At 38.5% G+C, this 20389-nt stretch overlaps 1 protein-coding gene across 1 annotated transcript in view; it reads right to left on the reverse strand.

The window, feature by feature from the left end:
• The window catches only part of CFTR (CF transmembrane conductance regulator), a 181023-nt gene that overhangs the window by 16382 nt on the left and 144252 nt on the right, over positions 1–20389 (reverse strand). The window contains exons 23-24 of the mRNA XM_068972401.1: positions 18431–18682; positions 9834–9989 (exon numbers count right to left, since the gene is read on the reverse strand). Of these exons, the coding sequence (XP_068828502.1) occupies positions 9834–9989; positions 18431–18682 (408 nt within the window). The remainder of the gene's footprint in view (positions 1–9833; positions 9990–18430; positions 18683–20389) is intronic.

Below are 20389 nucleotides of genomic sequence, written 5' to 3' on the forward strand. Positions count from 1 at the left end.
ATTCCAATCCCAAAGAAAGGCAATGCCAAAGAATGTTCAAACTACCACACAGTTGGAGTTATCTCACATGCTGGCAAAGTAATGCTCAAAATTCTCCAAGCCAGGCTTCAACAATATGTGAACCATGAACTTCCAGATGATCAAGCTGGATTTAGAAAACACAGAGGAACCGGACATCAAATTGCCAACATCTGCTGGATCATCAAAAAAGCAAGAGAGCTCCAGAAAAACATCTACTTCTGCTTTACTGACTATGCCAAAGCCTTCGACTGTGTGGATCACAATAAACTGTGGAAAATTCTTCAAGAGATGGGAAAACCAGAGCACCTGACCTGCCTCTTGAGAAATCTGTAGGCAGGTCAGGAAACAACAGTTAGTACTGGACATGGAACAACAGACTGGTTCCAAATAGGAAAAGGAGTACATCAAGGCTGTATACTGTCATCCTGTGTATTTAACTTATATGCAGAGTACATCATGAGAAACGCTGGATTGGATGAAGCACAAGCTGGAATCAAGATTGCCAGGAGAAATATCAATAACCTCAGATATGCAGATGATACCACACTTATGGCAAAAAGAAAAGAAGAACGAAAGAGTCTCTTGATGAAAGTGAAGGAGGAGAGTGAAAAAGTTGGCTTAAAACTCAACATTCAGAAAATGAAGATCATTGCACTTCATGGCAAATAGATGGGAAACAATGAGAGACTATTTTTTTGAGTTCCAAAATCACTGCAGATGGTGACTTGCAGCCATGAAATTAAAAGATGCTTGCTCCTTGGAAGAAAAATTATGACCAACCTAGATAGTATATTAAAAAGCAGAGTCATTACTTTGCCAACAAAAGTCCATCTAGTCAAAGCTATGGTTTTTCCAGTAGTCATGTATGGATGTGAGAGTTGGACTGTGAAGAAAGCTGAGCACCAAAGAATTGGTGCTTTTGAAGTGTGGTATTGGAGAAGACTCTTGAGAGTCCCTTGGACTGCAAAGAGATCCAACCAGTCCATCCTAAAGGAAATCAGTCTTGAATATTCATTGGAAGGACTGATGCTGAAGCTGAAACTCCAATAGTTTGACCACCTGATGTGAAGAAATTGGAAAAGACTCATTGGAAAAGACCCTGATGCTGGGAAAGATTGAAGGCGGGTGGAGAAGGGGATGATAGAGGATGAGATTGTTGAATAGTATCACCGACTCAATGGACATGAGTTTGAGTAAACTCCAGGAGTTGGACAGGGAGGCCTGGCATCCATGGGTTGCAAAGAGCCAGACATAACTCAGGAATTGAACTGAACTGAACCAGACTGTAGCCCTCTAGGCTCCTCTGTCCATGGAATTCTCCATGCCAGAATACTGGATTGGGTAGCTGGTCCCTTCTCCATGGGATTTTCCCAACTCAGGGACAGAACTCGGATCTCCCACATTTCATGTGGTTTTAGCAATTTGAGTCATCACGGAAGCCCTTCATTTTATCAATCTACAAAATTCAGAGTTATGCATGACTTATCTTTCTCTCTGATCATCCCAAAAGGAATTAATCATCAGTTCTGTGGATTGTTTACCCAATATATCTCAAAGCCATTTATTTCTCTATCACTTTAGCTACCAAATCGTTCAAGCCACCAGCATCTTTCTCTGAACACTGTAAGAACCTCCTATTTCCTTGCTTTAGAAACCAAAGAAATCACCATCAATATAAATTGGATCATGTCATTAACCTTTTAAAAAAACCTTCAGTGGGGACTTCTCTGGGAGTCCAGTGGTTAAGAATCTGTCTGCTAGTGCAGGGGACATGGGTTCGATCCCTGGTCCAGGAAGATCCCTCAGGGAAAATAAGCCTGTGCACTACAACTACTGAGCCCACATACTGGAACTATGAAGCCTGCATTCCCTAGCTCCTGCGCTCTGCAGCAAGAGAAGCCACCTCAATGAGAAGCCCATGAACAGCAACTAGAGAGCAGCCTCCACTCGCTGCAACTAGAGAAAGCCTGAATGCAATAATGAAGATCCAACAGGGTCAAAAGTAAACTATTGTTTTTAATTAAAAAAAAAAAACAACAACCTTCAATGGTTTTCCATTACATTCAGGGCAAAATGTAAAACCCTTTAGATGACCTACAGATCCACCCTTGGGCAACCTCTTTCACTTTGTCTGGCTCATCTAGTGTCCTTGTCCACTTCACTCCCTTTTTCACTCCAGACACCTGGCTTTCTTTCAGTTCCTCAGTTCACTTCAGACGTTCTATCCTTCCTGCATGGGAATCTCATCTCCTGTCTTCTTCCTATGGCCAACTGTATTTTTCAGGTCTCAAGTTCAATGTCACTTCCTCAGAGAATCTCTCTTGATTCTTAAAACCAAATAAGGTGCCTCAATATAAGATATAATATCCATACTTTACTTTCACAGCTTACAGTGAATATTATTAATAAAATTAAATATGCATTAGGAGCATTTTGTTTTTAATGTCTTACTCTTCTCCTAGACCATAACTGCTGTGTAACCTGTCATTAGCACACAGGTTTTACATGGTGTATGCTCAGTAAATATTGTCTGAATAAATAAATGGGCTGTTGGGAACATAAGTAAAGCTATGAAAATATCGATAGAGTTCAGCAAATATTATTTTTCTTCCTTATGGAAAAATAGCTAACAAAACCTAGTGTCTTTAAATGAATAATAATAACAGCCCATTAAAGCTTTAATGTTTCTTTGTAACAGCTGGAGAAAAGGTACACCTTCTTCACAGTAGCCTGATATTTTTTACATGTAATCTTTATCAAACATATGGTGACATGTTACATATTAATTAATTTTATGCAAAATAGATACATACTCAAAATTATGAAGGAAGAAAGTTATTTGTTGAAGCTAGACTAAGCCTTGGTGGCTCAGTTGGTCAAGAATCTGCTTGCAATGCAGAGGACCTGGGTTTTATCCCTGGGTCAGGAAGAATCCCTGAAGAAGGGAAAGACTTCCGACTCCAGTATTCTTGCCTGGAGAATGCCATGGACAGAAGAGACTGGTGGGCTACTAGAGTCAGACACAACTGAGTGACTAACACTTTAACTTTTCAATTTCGGACATCCAAAAATTTTAGACGTAGTGGAATTGATACCATGCTTCCCTAGTGACTCAGATGGTAAAGAATCTGCATGCAATGAGGGACCTGGATTCGATCCCTGGAGGAGGAGGAGGGCATGGCAACCCACACCAGGATTCTTGCCTGGAGAATCCCATGGACAGATGAGCCTGACGGGCTACTGTCCATAGAATCGCAAAGAGTCAGACACGACTAAAGCGACTAAACGTGATGTGGCATGACAAATTTTATAGGTCTTTTGTTTACAGTTTACAGTCTAGCACTAAAATAGTATCAATGCTTTCATTTTAACTTTAAAGAAAAATTAAAGTAGTTCAGTCGGAATTCAATTTCATACAGTTAATCAAACATGCCACTCTCGTCTTATAGCGTCTGGCACTCACTTGTTTCTGAGGGATGCCAGTGGGTGTCTTATTGTTTTCTATACTACTGAAATTTGTGTTTCTACAAACTCATCTCTAAAGGTGAGATGTCCTTGGAGGTCACTTATGTCCTTTCCCTAGTGTATGAATGAAACAGCCAGAGTCCTGAGAAGTTATATGGTTTGACCAAGGTGGCACAGTCTGATTGTGCAGCCAAAAAAAAAAAACCTGAAACTATAAATCACAATGATCTGCTACCTCTCTTTCAAGAAAGTGTTCAGCAGTAGGAAAATCAGAATGTACAGATATTTGATGTTTATTTAATGTCATGTATGTACACTTTGGCCACCTCATGCGAAGAGCTGACTCATTGGAAAAGACCCTGATGCTAGGAGGGATTGGGGGCAAGAGGAGAAGAGGACGACAGAGGATGAGATGGCTGGATGGCATTACCAACTCGATGGACAGGAGTTTGAGCAAACCCTGGGAGATGGTGATGGACAGGGAGGCCTGGTGTGCTGCGAGCCATGGGGTCTCAAAGAGTCGGACACGACTGAGCGACTGAATTGAACTGATGTACAGTACAAAGAACAATACTTGGGACTCAAGGAAGAACAAAGACAGCACCATCGTTCACCACCTGACTTATCTCTTCCCTGAAGCTCACTCCTCAACCACTCAACTAGAGATGGCAAGCCTGGGTGGAATGCTCAGAGCTGGTCACACATCACAGCAACAGGCATCATGCTTTAGTCTTGGATGTCAGATGAAAAACAAAAAAGGATTTGGCTTCTGTGGTTACTAAATGTAGGATAAATTAAATAAGTGGGAGGAATGACTTATCTTTAAGAATATAGTATTGTTTTGTTTTGGCTCAGAAGGGAAATATGTATATGTATAGCACGTGAAGTCACTTCAGCCATGTCTGACTCTATGTGACCCTATGGACTACAGCTCACCAGACTCCTCTATCCAAGGGATTCTCCAGGCAAGAATACTGGAGTGGGTTGACATGCCCTCCTCCAGGGAACCTTTGATCTAGGGATCAAACCCAAGACTCTTACATTTCCTAAACTGACAGGCAGGCTCTTTACCACTAGCACAAAACTGTGAAGCCTATATATATTTTAATATATAAAATGTTATATATAGTATATATACATACCTTCATACATACATATATGTGTGTATATATATATACATATGTACAAAGACTATATATAGCTTTATTAAAATGTGATCCAAATTCTTATAAGCACCACAGTGTCTGTGATCTCACCTTTTGGCAATGTCTGCAACACTCCATTATAAGTTAATTTGTGCAATTAAAATCCATCCAATATGAACAAATCAAGATCCTAAGGTGGCATTACAGAATGTCTAAAAATAAATGCTGCTTTGCTTTCAGGAACATCGAGTAACAAGCAGTAGGCGAATTATATTAGCCAAAAGTGTTTAAGGTTGATAAAAATAATTATAATTTAATTACAAACCATTTATTTGTATATAATGACTACTTATGTTCAAATTATGTTTCTGAAAAGTCATTTTTCACAAAATTTTACACTACAGTGTTTTAATACACACTTTCAAAAATAACATCAAAACATAATTTCCAGATCTGACCAAATTACCACGAATTTCCAACTTTTAGGCTCAGAAACAGTGCAAGTGTGTTGTACTAATACCCACACTAGTCATTTTCCTTTTCTCCCTTAAATGCGGCACTCAACGCCCAACGCCCTATGTCCTATTCACTTTAGTTCAGGTTCTTACACATCACAGCTAGGGAGTTTCTGAGCCCATCTCCCTGCTCCCTGTCCTGCCTACTGAATCCCACTGTCCACAGGCTGGGACATACTCTTCTGCTGCCCTTTACCACCTACCTCCCAGCTCAAGAAGACTCAACCCACTCCTCAACTAGACCACTTTAGTATGAATCCAGTCTCCCTCTTTCTCCTGTTTCCTAACAGATGGTCATCTCTGCCCACTGCCCTCCAACTCTTATTCTAGTTGTCATCTCTGTAGTGGCTTATAATATACCTCTCTGGGATCCTAGAATATCCTTTCCACAACTCTCTGCCCCAAACCTTTCTAAAACCAAGACGTTTTATGACCCTTTAAGGCCCACTTTCATCATCATCTTCTCTGTGAAACTGTCAATACTCATTCATTCATTTCCTTTCCAATACATAAATGAAAGAGACATGATCCCTATTCTCAAGGAACTATAAATAAAAGTAACTAGAACAACAGAGTGTATTGTATTATACTTAACACATGCCAGGAAGTAGTTTAAGTAAGTTGAAGTTCCTTTACTCATTTAATCCTCATAATCCCCCAATAAAGTAGTTACTACCATTATACCCATTTTACAGACAAGGAAATTGAGGCTCAGAGAAATTAAATAACTTGCCAAATATTATAATACTAGTAAAATACAGATACTGGCAGAACCACAACCTGTTGGAAATGACAGCAAGCATTTCATGACTCAGCCAAAAAATATGGGTAATGAATTCCTACCATGCAAGCTATTGTATGTGCTATATAAGAGACAGAAAAAACAGTAAGAGGAAAAAAAAAATCTATGTTTTATTTTGCATTTCTACTACAGCCTTCTTGCTAATCTTCTCATTATTGATGACTTTGTGTTTAAATCTGTTTCCTTAACTAGCATGTCTACAAAGTGTTTACAATACTGGGTGGAAATTAAATAAATACATAAATAATTCCAATATAAGACATAGAGAAGTGACAGGAGAGATTTATAAACAAAGTTCTCGATCCCACTTGGGACTGGGACGTGGGAGTGGAGAGTTGGGGTTAAAGTCAGGTTTAAAGGGAGAAGGGAAGGAGTTAGAAAAGGCTACCTGGCAGAGTTAACCTCTGAGATGCCAAAGTGACTCAGCTAAGGAAAGATCATCTCAGACAGAGGAAATGCAGGGACAGAGGAATGAGCGAGAAGACTGAGGTATCTCCCGTGGCTCAGCAAGCCCAGATTGACTGACACTTAAAAGTGCCAGGTGTGAAGAGTGGTGGGTCTGACTAGAAAGCCCGTTGAAACCAGATTATCAGGGACCTAAACCACAAATGGAAAGATCTGAACATTGTTCATGAAGAAAGGGGTGTCCTAGAAGGTTTTTGACTTGACAAAGCACAGAGCTGGAATGGTGCTGTAAAATGTTTACTTTGTGTGCAACAGAGAGTTTAAGAAGATGAGGAAAGCACAGCAGCGGGAGCAAAAGATGGAAGGATACAGTTTGTGGTGGAAGCAGCCACGACAGAGCTTGGAGCTGGACTCTCTCTCCTCATGTGAATGATTCTCTCTCATTGTCCACCACTGCACTTAATTACCTCTATTTATCATTTTGGCTTCTTCCTCTGGTCCCTGACTTAAAGCAATGAGTTCTCACTGAATGCTCATGGGCTGGACTGAGACCTCAGTATCTTATACCTTAAGTACAGAACCCATGGTACTTATTATCATTTAAAGCATGTGGAAGTAGTTTAATAACTAAGTATTAAATTGTTAATTACTGTGAAACTAAAAGAGAAGTGCTGCACATACAATAGCATTGTTCAGCTCTACAGATACATGATTTGACCCTATCTGATAGCCCTCATAGCAAAAGTTACTACACTGTGTCGGTACAGATTATTTTCAGATCAAAGAGTCTCACTGCAGGAATAGGCTGAGTCATCCCCTAATAATAGTTTGCAGCCTTTCAAATTTGTATTTGAAGCTCTAAAAATAAACATTTTTCTGCTTTTCTTGAATTAAGTGATTAACAAGGTTCAAGGTGAATGAACAATCTTAAGTCTTGGTGTTCAATTGGCTAAATCAATGGGGCTCTGACAATCGGCCTCATTGTCTCCTCTTCATGCTCTCAGAGCTTAGAGGTGAAGCAGAACAAATTCAAAAAGGTGCCACCTCAAAATGTACACAATGTACTGTTTTCTACGTTGGTACCTTTTCTAAGATTTCTAGCTACAGGAGGAAAGAAAGAACACACACACACACACACACACACACACACACACACACACACACACTGTGTAAGAACTTGCCAAAACTAAAGACATCTTGTGATTCCACAGCTGATGTCTCAGGATCACTTTGAGGGAGAGGAAAGTTTCCTGTTCAAAGTTTCCTGTTTCATGTACCTGGAAACAAGTGACTAACTGACCTAGAGGTCTCTGATATCTCAAGTGTCAGAGGTCTTGGGGAACTATGGCTTTGCAAGGTCAGGAAGACAGAAGGAAAAAAAAAAGATGGAAAAGCAAAAAAAAAAAAAAAACACTTTCTGGATTTTTAATATCTTCTTGCCACTTTTTAAAGATCAAACTCTAGGAAAGAAAAAATTACTTAATCTGAACGTTTAAAGGAAAGTTGGGAAAATAAAAGCATCTCTTGATTTGGATCTTAAAAAGGTCTGAGGCGTTTGCCCTCTTTCTCTCTTAGGCATTCATTTATCATTCTCAAGATGTCACTATAGAAGAAATAATACTTTCTGTCTTACAGACATCCTTGTGATACTGGAAGACTGTCCCAGAATCCACGGTTGTAAACACGTATAATGAGAAACGTTTATTATTAGCATGATCACACTTTTATAAAGGCATAGCTTAAAGTATTTCTTGTTTAGTTTATAATAAAACTTGATGCCATGGAAGAGGGGAAAAGGAAGTTTGGAAGATTCATGTTGACAGAAAGTCAAAATAAAAAATTTTCATAACTCTAGCCTACTTGGTTTTCCTCCATGCTTTACATATTTGGGTTCCTAAATAGAACACGTGCGTGCTCAGTAACTCAGTCATGCCCAACTCTTTGCAATCCCATGAACAGGGGCCTGCCAGGCTCCTCTGTCCATGGGATTTCCTAGGCAAGAAAACTGGAGTGGGTTGTTATTTCCTTCTCTAGGGGATCCTCCCAGCCTGGGGATGGAACTTGCATCACTTTCGACCCCTGCACTGGCACGTGGTTTCTTTACTACTGCACCACCTGGGAAGCCCTAAATAGAACATACAATAAAACAAAAATCTCTCTATCACAAGTAAGACAAACAAAAGGATTCCCAATGAAACTGAAATTATTTCTTAGAGCTTTGGTTACTGTAACGAGCAGATCTGTATAAACAAGAACAACAAAAAAGAACAAAAGCTTCACTATGGTAGTTTAAAATGGGATCAGGAAACAGAGAGTCAATTGAATGGCAGTGCTTCTTAGACAACCAGATTCTATCCCCAGCTCTTCAACACTGTTATCTTGCCTAATGCTGTCACCACGGGATACTTGCATTCCCAGTGTTTCTTTATCTTCACACCCACTAACAATCCCTCTTTTTTTCCTGAAGAAACAATACTGTTTTTCAAAAGTTCAACCAGGATAAAGCTTCTGCACCATGACAAAGTCTAGACAAATGAATTAAAAGCATCTGTCTAGCAGTTACAATATTTAGTGTCTCATTAGATGAAAGGGGCAAATGTTCCATAGAGGTAATCTATCAGGAAATACAAGCCATTTTCTCGGGTTAGATTTGTAGTCCATCTACCCAGGAGATGCTCCTGGCATTTTAATTTTGTGTTAAAAGCAGAGAATTGTTAGAACCATGGTAGTGGAATGGACTTGGTGCCCATTAGTACAAAGAGATCACAAAACAGAGACTATATCCATAGAGATGAGAACAAATACTAGTAGATATACAGTTCATGCCTTTCAGACTTGGTCCCAGTAAAGACATTTCTTGGTTTCCATTAAGGTCATTGAAAAATGGAACTATTGCTATTTCTTGCATAATTAAAAAGCCCTTTTGCATAATAACACAGATAGAATGATACTAAACCATTCAGGAGGCTGAAGACCCTTTGTAACCCAGATCAAAGAGTGACATTTTTGAAAAAAAGCTACAGATTAATCTGACATTCTATTCAAAGAACAAACAACAATCATTACACTTTCTATTTTCAATTGCACTATATAATGCTTCCAAGAGTTTGTTATTTCGGCAGCATACTTTACGTCTTGCAAAACATTTCTCAGTCTGCTATGATTGCTAACTTGGAGACCACTGAGGCAGCAATAAAAAAAGTTGCTAAGTACGAAAGCTCCATGTTCCTGCTCTGGCTTATATCTTCTGGAAAAAGCTATCAGTTATTAATATTTCAAAAACTGTATGTCAGAGAATTCCAAACTTCTAGAAATACTTTTACTCTCTATAAAAAGACTGCATAACAGAAAAAAAGAGACAGCAATACAAAGGGATTATGTTTTGCAGGGAAATGTGAATTTATTGAGTTCAAGTGTCAAATAATGGGAAAAATGTACTTAGTTACTTTTTTACTAGTTAAGTCTTTCTGTATTGCTTACCTGTGGTATGACTCCAAAGGCCTTCCTCCATTGTTGCAAAGTAATTGAATCCCAAGACACACCATCTATTTGGATTTCTCCTTTGGTATTCAGCAGTCTCAAAAAAGCCAGTAACAAAGTGCTCTTCCCTGATCCAGTTCTTCCCAAGAGGCCCACCTAGAATATTAGAGTGATGGAATTACTCCTGTGACACATAGATACACTACCATAAATGCAATCTGATATTATACATGAATTTTAAAAACCCATGGAAAACATTTTTTTTTAATCATCACCCAAGAAGTCTCACTTATTCATTCAAAGCTTTGTGCATACTTCCAATTCTGATTAAAACTGATTTGGAGCACAGCAACTCTGGAAGACAATATAGAAACTGGCCATAAGGGACAGGATCCCTGATGCTGAGTTCATTTATCTCTGATTTTTACTAATGGCAAAAAGGTTAAAATAAGGTCCATTTCACATCGAAGAAAACAAAGAGTGTCTTAAAGCACATAATTTTTGAGAATGGGCTCAAGCCAGAAGCAGAGACCTACAGCTTGATCTAGTCAAATGTGAATACATGTTTGACGATGAATAAATCCACAAGGGTTCTAACATTCATATACTGTCCATAATAAAATAAGTGAATGCCAAGTTCAGGCCTGACAAGAGGGAATAAATTCAGTGAGCTACACATTATCACAAAAGACAGGCTGGGCCTTGCCACTTCTCAGTGGATAAGTGCCTGGACAGTTGTCAAATCAACTTCTTCCATCCATTCTGATTGGCAAGAACAGAATTTTAGGAAGCAAAAGGGACATTAAGGGAAAGAAAAAAAAATATTCCTGTTAGTTATAGACTCTAAGAACACAGCGCGGAACTGAGAAGGCCGTGCACTGCAAGGTGACAACAGGTGCTTCAGATGGCCCACAGGGAGCTGACTCTTCTGATGCCAGCTCAGACCCAGCACTTAGAGGAAGATGGTCTGAGCAAGGTCATTAATGAAACCCTGAATAAACTGCTCAGCATTTAGTGGCACTGAACAGTTCTTTCTTTCCCCTTGCATTATTGCTATTTCTTTTTTCTAATTTGGCCTTTTTACAAAAGAGCTGAACAGTCTTGTAGAATCATGCATTTTACACTATTTGTGGTAAACACTTTCATTATGTTTGGTGTTTTACTTTCTAATCCATAGCTAAGTATAAAATAAAACATGATTTTCTGAATTCTTACTCTCAGTTTCTATATTTATCTCATTACAGCCTAGTAACAGTTTCTAAATCAGAACTAATTAGGGACTGCAATAAATGCTTGAGAACATACACAAATCAACAACAGTAATAACACTGAATACCAATTAGGAGCCTTTAACATATTAAATACCAATCAGAAAGGCCTAGAAAGTAAACTAGGTCTTTGGGGTAAGCCAATAAACAATTGTGATACAACTGTCTTTCTGTCCATTATAAGAGCCCTATAATGGGACCTGCACACATGCCGATTTTCTGAGACAACAGAAATCAGATAAACAAAATGTTACACATTAACACCGCGTTGAGGTTCTTCACACTATGGATCACAATTGGTAATTATTTTATTTATTCTTTTCTTGATTATTGCTTGTGTTCACCCCAAGAATATAAGTTCAACAGGGCAGGGTAATCTATCTTGTTTTCTATTGAATTCTCAGCACCTGGCATAGTGGTTGGTTTACATAAGTGCTAAATAAAAAACTTATTTGGACTGACTGAGAGACAGTCAGATGAAAGGATGAATAGATGGATGGACAAATTGGTGGTGAGTAGGTGGCAGATAAATGGAAGAAATGAAAGAAGGGAGGGAAGGAGGGAGAAAGAGGAAATAAAGGAAGGAGGAAAAGAGGAGGGAAGGGTAGAATGAATAAATGTATTTAGCAGAATATGAATAAACTTATTATAAACTTATTTAGTAAATCTAAACAAATGGATATAGTCAATTTTGGTTAACTCAATTTAAAAATCTTGTTGAATTTCATATGCACACTTCTACTTCTGAATCAGCCCATTTTGTACAAACACATTCACCATACTTGATGATCTTCCAAGAAAGCAATCTGTGTATGCCTTGTATAGCGAGGCATGAACAAAAGTAGGGAAGGGAAATTCAAGAGCAGGAAGTGACCTGCTCTAAAGTCATATCAAGAACTTTTGATGATAAGTTCCTTGAGCTTCAGACTCTTAAATCATTAGCCAGGATTCTAATGATTAGGGTACATGATGACATTCTTTTTCCTTAAGAAGCAAATATTTAAATGTTTAGAAAACCCAGGTTTTATACCAAGATAAAATTGGATTAAGGCAATTTGTAAATTTTTACTTCTATAAAGTTTTAGCTATCTCTCTGGTTTCCTTATATTGCTGAACTGCTGGCATTGCATTGAGTCAGACATCGCTTTCAACAGCATGTCTAATTGATTCATACCTAACAAAGTCTTCTGTTGTTTATATACTTGGCACCTAATAACTCTTTTCCGGGATTTGTTTTAAGGCTTCTCAGTGATCTATTGAATAAGGCCAGACTACTTCCTGCAAATAAGCCTTTAAGACAGATGCTAATTCTAAGTCAATGTTTTCTAGTAACTTCAGTGTACCTCCTCTTTGATAATTTTGGATCAAGATAAATCACAATGTTATGTCGAGAGTTAAACAGTGTTGAATTTGGTGCTGGTTGTAATTTCGTTGTACCATGAATAGAACAGTTTCAGTACCTTCTTCCCAGAGAGTCTTATTCACCATTTCAATACTGCAATAGATTGAAAACTGTTATAACAGTTTATCATTTATCTTCCTGTGGTCTCTATAAATCAAATGTCAAATCAAATGAAATTTAGATCTCTAAAGTTACAATAACTGTAATTTTATACATTGATTGATCTGTTTATTATTAATAAAACATAATTTATAATGCAGTAAGTTCTTGAGACTCTACTCTTCACAAAACTGGTATAAGTAACTGAATGATTCAAATACTTCACATCAGTTTTTATCAAGTCAGAATGTCATATGTGTTTAAAAAAATCAAATAGATACTAGGTGCCTATGCTCCTATGATCTGAGCCCTTGATATTATTTGAATTGTTTCTAGCATCTCAGTATTTTAGAGAGACTACAAATGGAGAAAGCAGATAAGCTCACCCAGATTAGGTCTTGAAGTCTGATTAAATATATTTAATCAGAGGACTACCCAGTACTGTAATATATACAATATGTCATCTGAGGCATTTTGATAAGTCTAGGTTTATCATGAATGACCTACCTCTAAATTAAAATCCTAGCCTATACTTTGAGATGAAAAAGAAAAGGAAAAAGAAAAGAGAGATACTAGTTAGGGGAAAATGACGTTAAAAATTTAGGCAAAAATCAAAAGCTTTTAAGAAAAAACTATTTGAGACTCAAAGGAAAAATAAGTTTTCTTTTTTAAAGTTACTCTTTTTAAGTTAAACTTGTGAAATATTTGCTACATTACTCATGCACTGAAAATAAAATTTAAAGTACAGATTCTGTGAAGTAAAAGACTAAATTAAGAGCCCAAAGAGTAAAAGGATTTCTCAACACTAAAGTAATTTCTATGGACAAAGTGCTTTAATAAGAAGATTGAACTATTTTTCTGCACAAAATATTATTTTGTCTTTTTGCCATGTAATGGGCTGAATATTTGTGTCTCTCCTAAATTCATGTATTGAAATCCTAACCCCTCAATGTGACACTAGTAGAGGTAGGGTGGCTGGGAGGTGATTCGGTCACAAGAGTGGAGCCTTCATGATGGGATTCAGTCAAGTTCAGTTCAGTCACTTAAGTCATGTCTGACTCTTTGGGACCTCATGGACTGCAGCGCACCAGGCTTACTGTCCATCACCAACTCCCGGAGCCTGCTCAAACTCATGTTCATCACGTTGATGGTGCCATCCAACCATCTCATCCTCTGTCATCACCTTCAATCTTTCCCAGAATTAGGGTCTTTTCCAATGAGTTGGTTCTTCACATCAGGTGGCCAGAATATTGGAGTTTCAGCTTCAAATTCAGTCCTTTCAATGGATATTCAGGACTGATTTCCTTTAGGATGGACTGTTTGGATCTCTCTGCAGTCCAAGGGATTCTCAAGAGTCTTCTCCAGCATCACAGTTCAAAAGCATCAATTCTTTGGTGCTCAGCTTTCTTTATAGTCCAACTGTCACATCCATACATGACAATTGGAAAAACCATAGCTTTGACTAGATGGATCTTTGTTGGCAAAGTAATGTCTCTGCTTTTTAATATGCTATATAGGTTGGTGTGACAGCTTTTCTTCCAAGGAGGAAGTGTCTTTTAATTTCATGGCTGCAATCACCATCTGCATGATTTTGGAGCCACAGAAAATAAAGTCTCTCACTATTTCCATTGTTTCCCCATCTATTTGCCATGAAGTAATAGGACTGGATGCCACCATCTTCGTTTTCTGAATGTTGAGTTTGAAGCCAATTTTTCACTCTCCTCTTTCACTTTCCTCAAGAGGCTCTTTAGTTCTTCTTTGCTTTCTGCTATAAGGGTGGTGTCATCTGCATATCTGAGGTTATTGATATTTCTCCTGGCAATCTGGATTCCAGCTTCTGCTTCATCCAGCCCAGCTTTTCTCATGATGCACTCTGCATATAAGTTAAATAAGCAGGGTGACAATATACAGCCTTGACGTACTATTTTTCTGATTTGGAACCAGTCTGCTGTTTCATTTCCAGTTCTAACTCTTGCTTCTTGATGTGCATACAGATTTCTCAGGAAGCAGGTAAGAAGGTATGGTATTCCCATCTCTTAAAGACTTTTCCACAGTTTGTGGTGATCCACACAATCAAAGGCTTTGGTGTAGTCAAGAAAGCAGAAGCAGACATTTTTCTGGAACTCTCTTGCTTATTTGATGATCCAACGGATGTTGGCAATTTGATCTGTTTCCTCTGCCTTTATAAATCCAGTTTGAACATCTGGAAGTTCACGGTTCATGTACTTTTGAAGCCTAGTTTGGAGAATTTTGAGCAATACTTTGCTAGTATGTGAGATAACTGCAATTGTGCAGTTTGAGCATTCTTTGGCATTGCCTTTCTTTGGGACTGGAATGAAAACTGACCTTTTCCAGTCCTGTGGCCACTGCTGAGTTCTCCACATTTGCTGGCATATTGAGTGCAGCACTTTCACAGCATCATCTTTCAGGATTTCAAATAGCTCAATTGGAATTCCATCACCTCCACTAGCTTTGTTTGTAGTGATGCTTTCTAAGGCCCACTTGACTTCACATTCCAGAATGTCTGGCTCTAGGTGAGTGATCACACCATCACAATGATCTGGGTCATGAAGATCTTTTTTGTACAGTTCTGTGTATTCCTGTCACTTCTTCTTAATATCTTCTGCTTTTGTTAGGTCACACCATTTCTGACCTTCATTGTGCCCATCTTTGCATAAAATGTTCCCTTGGTATCCATTTTTCTTGAAGAGATCTCTAGTCTTTCCCTTTCTATTGTTTTCCTCTATTTCCTTCCATTGATCACTGAGGAAGTTTTTTTATCTCTCCCTGCTATTCTTTGGAACTCTGCATTCAAATACGAGTATCTTTCCTTTTCTCCTTTGTCTTTTGTTTCTCTTCTTTTCTCAGCTATTTGTAAGGCCTCCTCAGACAATCATTTTGCCTTTTTGCATTTCTTTTTCTTGGGGATGGTCTGGATCACTGCCTCCCATACAATGTCACAAACCTCCATCCATAGCTCTTCAGGCAGTTTGTCTATTGGATCTAATCCCTTGAATCTATTGAATATAATCCCTAGAATCAGCCATAGGTGAATCCATGTCCCTACCCTCCGGAACTTCCCTCCCAGGCACATAGGTTCTTTACCACTGGTGCCACCTGGGAAGCCCTAGGGAAACCTAAACAAACCGCTGGAGGCTCTGTGTGGTAAAGTCTGAGAGTAAAAAACTCCCAGGGAGCCATTCATAGGGAAGATGCACACCCTTTTGTAAGTATTACCTCCAAGAGCCCACCACCAACAGTTAATCTCACAGTGAAGTAAGTACGCAGAAATATTTTCTGATATCCTCAGGAAGAGGTGAGAAACAACAATTTATAATCTTCCAGAACATCCTGTTTTTCTTAACAAAGGCTCCTTCAAGAGAAAGTATTTTACCAGAACTGAACCTACTGGGTTTTTTTTTTTTTCCCAATTAGAACCTAACTGATCAAAGAAAGGAAAATACTCAGCACCAGCCCACACAAGTGTACTACTGCACCTAAAGGGGAAGAAAAATCTGAGAAGCACTTGTGCAGCCCAAGGGCACAGTCTCAGTAAAAGACTAAGACATGATTATAGACCAGTAGAACACTTCCCTTTACCCCAAACCTGACAGTGTCGAAGGCCTAATTATTTGAGTTTCTTTTACCTAGAACATAGTGCCATTTGTCAACAAAAAATTACAACATGTATTAAAAGGCAAAACATTCAGAAACGAAGATCGTGGCATCTGGTCCCATCACTTCATGGGAAACAGATGGAGAAACAGTGTTAGACTTTATTTTGGGGGGCTCCAAAATCACTGCTGATGGTGACTGCAGCCACGAAATTAAAAGACGCTTACTCCTGGGAAGGAAAGTTATGACCAACCTAGACAGCATATTCAAAAGCACAGACATTACTTTGCCAACAAAGGTCCGGACAGTCAAGGCTATGGTTTTTCCAATAGTCATGTATGGATGTGAGAGTTGTACTGTGAAGAAAGCTGAGTGCCAAAGAATTGATGCTTTTGAACTGTGGTGTTGGAGAAGACTCTTGAGAGTCCCTTGGACTGCAAGGAGATCCAACCAGTCCATTCTAAAGGAGCTCAGTCCTGGGTGTTCTTTGGAAGGAATGATGCTAAAGCTGAAACTCCAGTATTTTGGCCACCTCATGCGAAGAGGTGACTCATTGGAAAAGACTCTGATGCTGGGAGGGATTGGGGGCAGGAGGAAAAGGGGACAACAGAGGATGAGGTGGCTGGATGGCATCACTGACTCGATGGATGTGAGTTTGAGTGAACTCCGGGAGTTGGTGATGGACAGGTAGGCCTGGCGTGCTGCAGTTCATGGGGTCGCAAAGAGTCGGACGCGACTGAGCGACTGAACTGAACTGAAGGGGTGGATCAAAAAAAATCTTACTCCAATTTATGTCAAAGAATAGTCGGCCTATATTTTTTCTGATTTATAGTATATGGCCTTACATTAAGGTCTTTAATCCATTTTGAGTTTATTTTTGTGTATGTAGTTAGGGAGTGTTCTAATTTTATCCTTCTATATAGAAAACCATAGTTTGAAAGGATGCATGCACCTCGATGTCACTGTAGCACTATTTACACTAGCTAGGAAATGGAAAAAACCTAAATATCCATCAACAGAGGAATGAATAAAGAAGATGTGTCACAAATATATATGGAATTTTAATCAGCCCTTAAAAAGGAATAAAATAACGCAATCTGTGGCAACATGGATGGATCTAGAGATTATCATACAGAGTGAAATGAGTCAGAAAGAGAAAGATAAATATTTTATAATATCTCTTAAATGTGAAATCTTGAAAAAGGGTACAGATGAACTTACTTGCAAAGCAAAAATAGAGTCACAGATGCAGCAAAGAAACTTAGGGTTACCAAGGGGAGATGGGATGAACTGGTGGATGGAGACTGATATATATACACTACTGTATAAAACAGACAGCTAGTGAGAATCTACTGTATAGCACAGGGAACTTTACTCTGTGCTCTGTGGTGACCTAAATGGGAAGGGAATCTAAAAAAAGTTGGATATGTGTATGAAAGAAAGTGAAAGTGAAAGTGAAGTTGTGTCTGACTCTTTCCGACCCTGTGGACGGTAGCCTACCAGGCTCCTCTGTCCATGGGATTTTCCAGGCAATAGTACTGGAGTGGATTGCCATTTGCTTCTCCAGGGGATCTTCCCGACCCAGGGATCGAACCCAGGTCTCCCGCATTGTAGAAAGACGCTTTACCATCTGAGCCACCAGGGAAGTGTATACATGCAACTAATTCACTTAGGTGTACAACAGAAACTAACACAACATTATACGGCAACTATACTGCAATAACTTGGAGAAGGAAATGGCAACCCACTCCAGTGTTCTTGCCTGGAGAATCCCAGGGACAGAGGAGCCTGCTGGGCTGCCATCTATGGAGTGGTACAGAGTCGGACACGACTGAAGCAACTTAGCAGCAGCAGCATAATCCAATTAAAAAAATAAGTAAGATGGTTCCATTATACAGATTCAGCACTCTGCAAAATAAATTTCACATGAAACAATACTGACTCCATAAAATATTTGTGTTCAACACTGGTCCTAGTCAACAATAAGAATTACAAATGGATTCTGCCCACACACTGCTTTAGGCTACTGAGATTCACTTACTGAACACAGGTTTAACAAAGCAAAGTGAAGTGAAGTTGCTCAGTCGTGTCCGACTCTTCGTGACCCCACGAACTGCAGCCTACCAGGCTCCTCCGTCCATGGGATTTTCCAGGCAAGGGTACTGGAGTGGGGTGCCACTGCCTTAACAAAGCAAGCAATGTTTAAATCTTACCCTCTGGCCGGGACTTATTGAGAAGGATATGTTCTCTAGTATGGCATTCCCTCCATCTATGTACTTTGCTGTGAGGTCTTTGACAGTCATTTGGCCCCCTGAGGGCCAGATGTCATCTTTCTTCACATGTTGATTCTCGATGATCATAACTTTTGAGGGTTGACTATCTTTGGATGGTCTGAATGAATTGTTAGGTTTACCATCTTCTGTTGGCATATCAATAAACTTAAAAACTCGGCTCACAGATCGCATCTGAAATAAAAATAATATTTTATAAGAGTTGCAGAGAATGTCAAAATTAGTTTAATGTTTCCTAAAATATAACTGTAGGATGTGATACTAGCTACTTGTCAGTTGGTTATTGTTAGGTTTCTGAATGAAGTAACAGGAAATAATTGGATAGAACTAAAAGCTTAACCAAGAGAATTAACTAGGATTTCCATAAATGGGTTCTTTATAAACCTGTTTATTTTTGTGATCACTTAACTCTCAGTTATGCAAGCCACACATAAATAGCCAGACTTTACTCAATGGAATAGATGATGTCAAGGGGAAACGTTTCTCACCATTGTGTAGTACAATGTTCTACAACTGGTAAGTTATAATAAAATGTTTCAAACTTCAAAATCACTATATAAAAGGCTTTCCTTATTCTTACAGTGCATTGATAACTATCAACAATTCTGTCAGCTGGGTGGTAAGTGGACTCCTGAGGCTCAGTAAATTTTTAATAACTTCACAATAATCTTCAAACAAATTTGAAATCACTGGCATATATCTGTAGTTAAATATTACACTGTTGATCTAAATTTCTTAAAGATCAATGTCCACTGCTAAGCAAATGTGACTGTGTATAAGTGCTGTATTTGAAATTCAACCATTTTTAAAATTAACTTATTTTTAAAATTTTATTTTATTGACGTACAGTTGATTTACAATGTTATTAGTTTCTGGTATTCAACAAAGTGATTCAATTATTCAAATGTATACAAATTCTTTTTCATATTCTTTTCCATTACAGTTTATTACAGGATATTGAATATAGTTCCCTTTGCAACAATAGGACCTTGCGGTTTGTCCATTCTGTATATAATAGTTTGCATCTGCTAACCCCAATCTCCTAATCCATCACTCCCCCCTGGCAACCATAAATCCATTCTCTGTGTCTGTGAGTCTGTTTCTGTTTTGTAGATAAGTTCACTTCTGTCATATTTTAGATTCCACATATGATATCATATGGTGTTTGTCTTTCTCTTTCTGACGTACTTTGCTTAGTGAGATCATCTCTAGTTGCACCCATGTTGCTGCTAATGGCATTATAAAATTCAACTATTTTGCACGAGTGCTTAAATTCTTTAATGACAGCCTATTTCTCTGAACAATTATAATTTAAAAAATTTGGAAAGTGATTTTTAAATAGCCTGGCATATAATAGGTATCCAGTACATAATTGAAAATATTTAAAGTAAGTGCAACTGTGTGCTCAGTTGTGACCAGCTCTGTGTGTCCCCACGGACTGTAGCCAAGCAGGGTCCTCTGTCCATCGGATTTCCTAAGCCAGAATACTGGAGTGGGTTGCCATTTCCTTCTCTAAGGGATCTTCCTGACCCAGGGATCGAACCTGCATCTCCTGCATTGGCAGGCGGATTCTTTACCCCTGAGCCACCAGGTAGCCCATTAACAGCTTACTAGACAGAAATTTTTTGTCTTAAAAGTAATTGCTGATTCTGCTTTTAGCCAGTTGAGAATTTAACCTTCTTGTTTACAATGTTAATTTATTATCATCTTAGTTATTAAGATATTAATAAGAAATAATTCTTTCAGCAAAAAAAAAAAGGTGAGATGAAATGATGTGGGCATTCATTTCTATTATTTTTATTTTTCATTATGAAAAGGTAAAATGGGAAGAATTCTTCAATTTTAGTATGAAATGACTCATAGATGAATCAGAGAAGTTCA

The sequence above is a fragment of the Capricornis sumatraensis genome, chromosome 5 (assembly GCF_032405125.1).
Source record: "Capricornis sumatraensis isolate serow.1 chromosome 5, serow.2, whole genome shotgun sequence".
Classification (NCBI taxonomy): domain Eukaryota; kingdom Metazoa; phylum Chordata; class Mammalia; order Artiodactyla; family Bovidae; genus Capricornis; species Capricornis sumatraensis.